Raw genomic sequence first — 6330 nt, forward strand, 5'->3', positions numbered from 1 at the left:
AACGGCAGAAACCCCTTCATTTCCAGCTGTGCTGTTCGCTTCTCTGCCTTCTTGACTTTTGATCTCTTCAGTACCTGAAAACTGTGGTTTTTTTTCCCCTCTGTCTCTAAAGTTTTCTCCTTCTAGGTTAAACAGCCATATGAGTATCTTCATTTATTCACATTATGAAATCCTTACCTCATGGTCAGTTGCTGACAGACATGCACCGAAACCCCTTCATTTCCAGCTGTGCTGTTCGCTTCTCTGCCTTCTTGACTTTTGATCTCTTCAGTACCTGAAAACTGTGGTTTTTTTTCCCCTCTGTCTCTAAAGTTTTCTCCTTCTAGGTTAAACAGCCATATGAGTATCTTCATTTATTCACATTATGAAATCCTTACCTCATGGTCAGTTGCTGACAGACATGCACCCTCCCGTTTCTTATACATTATTTAATTCTGTTTGCAGGAAAGCTGCTATTTAAAATAAAGCTGTACAGTGTCATATTGATCTGCTCTTCAGATGATTCACACGTTGTTTAAAATCACATTAATGGATTACTATTTCTTGCCTTTTTTATTTTCTTTTGACTGTTCTGAGGGGCTTAAACTATCCTTGGACAAGGCTATATATTTAATTTTCTTAAGACGTCAATAAAACAGTAGGCTCTGAAGCAGTTTTTAAAGCTTATAAAGCTTATGCTTTACATTGAATCTTTTAGACTGTCTTCCAAGTACACACTTGCCAACCAAAGTAATCTCCCAATTTCAGACAACCCTATTGTAAAAGTGCTGTCAGGTCAAGGGGATTCATCTTCTTCTGTCCTTCAAACAGATAATAACCACAAAGCACCCACATTTCCACACTTTTAGTCACATACATTGTCTTGTCAGCATATGCAGTCTTCTCGGCTCTCAAATTGCATATATTACAGGGCCCATCCATTATCTAAAAAACTAGTTCCTGGATCCACTTCATTTCGCCGCCTCCGAACTCAACTCATATCTCAGAAGAAGACAGAAAGTGTAATACCCTCTCGCCTAACACCTAATGACTCGCTCCCTGTCACACAGAAACTTGCCAGAGGGGCTTGATGGAGAACTGCAGCCGCTCCGTTATTTCCCTAAACACTCATTCCAAAAACATAACTCTCCCTGAACATATACCCATGTACAGCTGCAAAAATGGACTTATAACTCAGACCCTCTGGCACATGCATATTGTCTTAAGATGAGCAACAAATGACTCCTAGTCGTCTGTTTGTGATAGTCCTGTAATATTATCTATCAAGATGGAATTTTTATTGCCTTTTTACAGACAAATGGCAGATAAAGGGTGAAAAAATCTCAGCCCTATTGAAGTTGATGGGAAAACACCCACTGATTTAAGTGGCAGCAGAACTTCTGGTTGGGGCTGCACCCTTCAGCATCAATGACAACTGGAAGCAGGGAGAGAGGTGCACAGGAGCTGATGCCATAAATCACTGGGAGTCCAGTGGTCCCTACTTGCTTTAACGCTCCCTGATGTGCACCATCAGAAAGCGTTAAAGCAATTAGGGACCACTGGACTGCACTGATCAGATGTATTGGGTGCAGTCAGGAGGTGGCAGGTATAGCTGAGGTGGTCTGACATTTGTTTTTAAAAAACAAAATGAAATAAATATCTGTAAGATTTTAACAGTTTAGGATGAAATATTCCAAGAATTCCAGGAGAAACAGGTGGAGAACAAGAAGGAAACTGGGAGAAAAGGTTATTTTTTGCCATTTTTGAAGACCTGCTGCAGTGACACCCTGCAGCCTCCACGCTCTGGGGCTGCTGACTGGTGAGGTCAGGGTAGGCCACTTCAGACCGGAGATGTGCCCTCCATCACACCAGCAAAGGCACATCGAAGCCTGGCCAAAGCTGGGCATGGTCACGCTTGAGCTAACCCAGCAAGCAGAAAGCAAAATGTGGTTGGGAAAGATAAGCTGCATGTGCACGGGGGCAGGTGGTGGACGGCCCAGCGAGGGGGTGTACAGCGCGTTGCCCTTCACACTAGTGGCACGGCCCAGGGCTGCATCGTGCATCGGGCCTAGATGAGCCTCTGTACAACCATTTGGGTGGCTGATAGGGGTATAATCTCAGATACCTCTTTTGGGGTGAAAAAGAAGCCAAAACTCAGGAGTGTGTGACCCTGAAATTCAGCTCTTGAGGGGAACAATGTTAACCTCAGATGTAAATGTAATTTTTGGCATCCCCTGACTTGGAGCATACGATCGTGTAACTTTATGGTAATTTTAACACAGTGGTTTTGTAAGACCTGCTGGAATGACAGAGAGGTTTCCCCTCTCCTGAGAGACAGTATCTCAGTGTCCCATCCAAAGCAACACAATATTTGAGGCGGAATGGGCAGCCCCCCCTGAATGACAGTGGGAGAAGGCTGGTCACTTGTAGGTCTTGAGGGGGGTGGAAAAGAAAGAGAGGGCAAAGTCAAGAAGTGAGTATTAACTGCACATACGACTGCAGACAACTGAGCAATTAAAGTGGTTTTCCTTTGTATTTTAATGTTGGGCTGTTTTTAAGTTGCTACCCAAATTCAGAAGGCCTCATTGCTTGCAGAAGTGGGTACAGTGATTTAAATTCCTCACCATTCGCAGAAATGAGCTGCCTGGTCCAAATGGGAAATGCTTTTGTCTGAAAAGGCTTGACTTTGGTCCGTAAAGCTACAAGGATCAGCTTTTTCTCACCTGAATTTCTAACAGAAGACCATCCTTTCCAAAATGCATTGCCACGCCATGCTCTGCTTCTGTCACCCCCCCCTGCCATTTTAATACAAAGGGTAAAAAAGGAAACATCCCAAAACCTCTCTTTTCTTGGCATCACCCAAAGGAGGCCACACAGCACTTTTTCCATGGCTGCGTCTCACCAGTCACTTTATAGACAATAGCAGATTAATTATAACCACGGGTTTAGCAAATCCCCATGACAAGACATCCTTATTGTGGTCGAGACAGTGTGCGCTGAAATGATAGGGAGGAAATCAGCTCCTTTCCCACATAACAGTCTCTTGGTGGGTTTGTTACAACCGAAAAGCAGCCCGGCTGCACTCGCCGAGCTGAGCAGGGTACACCCAGGGCCTGAGCCTGACTTTGCAGGCTCCAATGTCACTTGTGGCAATGGCTTGGGTGACTGAGATGATAATGAAGGAGAGGGGGAGACTTTCCTTGATTTGGGGTTTATTCAGCTGACTAACAGTTTGGATGCTTTGTTAAAGACTGACCATGAGAATCAGAGTAGAGAAAGAAATGAGACTCGGAAAAATGAAAAGATGGTTCAGTCAATGACATCTATCAAGGCACCTATTTGCTACAGCTACAGCGAGATGGAATGGACTGCAGCTGCCTCCCACATGCACAAAAACACTTCTGTTAGTTAAAAATCTACTGACTTAAAATACAGGATAATTACATTCAGAAATCAGAAATCTGCATGGAACTGTGAGATTTCCTTCAAGGCAAATTCCAGGGGCAGTGCCCACCTTACGCTCAGAGCTAAGGAGGGAAGCAACACTCAGGCGTTGCATTCACTGCTGTTATTTATCATTCATTCTTCACTGTCTGCATTTCCTGTGCGTTTGAGACATTAGTAACCTTCTGATACAGGTTTTGGTGTTCAATATTTACAGTATCTACTTAAATGAAAAAATAAACACTCCTGCATAAACGGAACATAAATGTTGCAGCACCAAAATCCAGAAATAATAGATTAAAAACATCTTAATCCTAATATTTTGAAAAATGTTCTTATTTATTCATTCCCCCCCTCAATCCTTCTTAATGACCTGTCTATTTTTGGCTCAAATGTTAAGGCAAATTTTACTGGGAAATGCCTGCTTCAAAATGTTGCTGAAGTATCCACATTCAGCACTTAAAACTGACAAAAAGAAAACAAAAAACCCTTGTATTTTTGCTTGCCAGATTCACTAAGGAAAAACATTTCACAAAAATGTATCATTAATCTACTGCCACAATGCATTTTTAAGTGTTTGGGTAAGGCTAGAGCTGTACGGGTTCTTTTGGAATGGAATATTCTTACATACTGCATTTCAAAGCGGTCTCTAGTTTTTAATGAAAACATTGGCATACATATAAAATTTAGGGTTTTGTTGAATGTTATGGTTGACATGAAATCAGTTGGGTTTGGAATTCTACTTTGTGAAATCTTTCTTTTGTGCTTTTGTTCCTTCCTTTTTTTAAAATTCCATGTGAGAAAAGGAAAATTTTTATATCTGGAGTCTTCTTGAAAAGAAAAATTTCCATTCTCTCCCATCTCTACTCAGCCCCTCTCGGCCAGGAAGTCAAAACTGTTTCCATTTATCGGCTGGTTTACTCGGAACTTGGCAGGTCCCAGCTGCAGGCCAAGAGCACCAAAGGGAGGGTGCTCTTCCAGCCAGGTCAAGGCTGAGGTGCTTTACCAGGAGAGCACATGTGAGAAAATTTGCTGTTGCTTTTTTTGCGTTATGAAAAAACCAGCAGAAAAAGGATTATTTTGATCTGTAGAGACTTTCATCAGTACTAAATTCAAAGGAAGTTTATTAGTTCATTGTATAATCTGTGTAAAGTGTCCAAAGAAGCTTAATTCCTCTCTTCCCTCCCCCGAGCAAACCAACAAACAAGCTGGCAGCTTTCGTCTTTGGTTTTGAAACAATGCTTTCCACTGAAGCTTTAAAAAGGAATCTAATCCTGCGTAGTTCCCTCCTTTCTTAGCTGTTATAAAAGCTTATTTTAACACATACATCCATTTGCTGTTGTCCCTTAAAAGGAAAATGGTCTTTTAGCATAGCATGAAGCAAAAACTCCAGCAAACAGCATGGTTTGGGTTATTTTTTACCTTTCCACATGGTCAACGTTGCCTGCCACACCGACCCCTCCAATGGTATAAATTTTTCCATCATACACCAGACTGTTGTGTCGACACCTTGGGACCGTCATGCGGGACACGAGGTTCCAGTTATCGAGCAGGGACATGTAACACCAGACATCAGCGAGCGTGACACCTGACTCCATGCCGCCTGGCACCGACGTGCGGGTGAGGGGAAGAAAAGGGGAGAATTACGTGAGATCCCGGAACGGCAGCAGCTTTGCACACAGCAATCAAAGCCAGTTACAAAGTAAAAAACTCCTCAAATGACATTTGAGTAATTAAAATAAATCACCCTCAATACTGAGCATCTGTTCCGATGATGCATATCTCTGTCATTTATTCACGCGCCCCAAAGGCTGGGGTGTTTTTTTTTCAGAAGATGACATGAAGAAATCAAGATGTCAGGCTACGAGGGACATGTACATAAGGGGATAGACCCTTTTCAGTGTTCGTAAATAACTTCCAGTCGATTAAATTACTGCAACACTTGCAGGAAGGTGGCAGGAGGCAGAGCATATCTTGGCTTGCGAGACACAGGCCAGCCTGAAATCTAAAATGCTTAATATAGTGATGGATTGAAGGAACACGTACATGGGCAGAATAAAGTCAGTGCTCACACTGTAGGCTTAATGCCTAATTTTCAGGGACACATTTCTTATTTATTTTCATTTGCCGATAAAGGAAAGAACCAGCTGTACCGCTCCTGTAAAACAGTTCAAGATGCTCCAGTGAAATATTTATATTGGTCATTTTTTAACTTCTGCCTGAAGCTTCCAAGGTAGCCACTTAGTGGGTGCCTTACTATCCCTATTTCAAAGCACAAGGAGGTGAAATGATTTAGCTGAGACCACACTAGGAGTCAGTGGTTGAGCCAAGGAAAGAAACCAGACTCAGTTCCGTGGTTTAATGAGAAAACCAGGCTTCCTCTCTGGTATTTTGCTCTCCAAACCTATGTTATGCAGTGCGGGGTCCAGTACTTGGAGCTTGCCGGAGTCCACTCCCACTTCCGCTGGTTCCCCTTCCCTATTTCCTGTATTTTGGAATTTTGAGCAAACCAAAATATCCACCCAGATTCAGCTGTTCCCAGCCATGTGGGACTTCCAGCTGTCCTACTGTAGCCACCAAATACCATCAGCTCATCCAGATTCAAGGGTAAGTGCTGAAAGAAGCTTTTAATTTAGGATTCAACAGCTTTTGGTAGCAGGTATGGACCAGCCTAAAACGGCTTTACATATTGGAAAGTACCTCAGCTGAGAGTAACTAAAAGTCAACATCTCACAAAAGCCTCCACAGAAAGCTTTCGCTCCAGCAGCAAAACAAGCATGGGCAAAAAATAGTCAGGAAATAATTTCCAATCAATCCTTAGGGCCTCTATGCAGTATTAATGGAATTTAACACCTCAGACAGCAATTCACTGCGGAAAATACACTGAGGGAACTTGGCTAGGGAAAG

The 6330-nt window shown here is 42.7% G+C and overlaps 1 protein-coding gene across 1 annotated transcript in view; it reads right to left on the reverse strand.

The window, feature by feature from the left end:
- Nucleotides 1-6330, reverse strand: part of KLHL29 (kelch-like family member 29) — a 71501-nt gene that overhangs the window by 25193 nt on the left and 39978 nt on the right. The window contains exon 6 of the mRNA XM_010148070.1: nucleotides 4846-5026. Within this exon, the coding sequence (XP_010146372.1) occupies nucleotides 4846-5026 (181 nt within the window). The remainder of the gene's footprint in view (nucleotides 1-4845; nucleotides 5027-6330) is intronic.

The sequence above is a fragment of the Eurypyga helias genome, unplaced genomic scaffold (genome assembly GCF_000690775.1).
Source record: "Eurypyga helias isolate BGI_N326 unplaced genomic scaffold, ASM69077v1 scaffold3570, whole genome shotgun sequence".
In the NCBI taxonomy this organism is placed as follows: Eukaryota; Metazoa; Chordata; class Aves; order Eurypygiformes; family Eurypygidae; genus Eurypyga; species Eurypyga helias.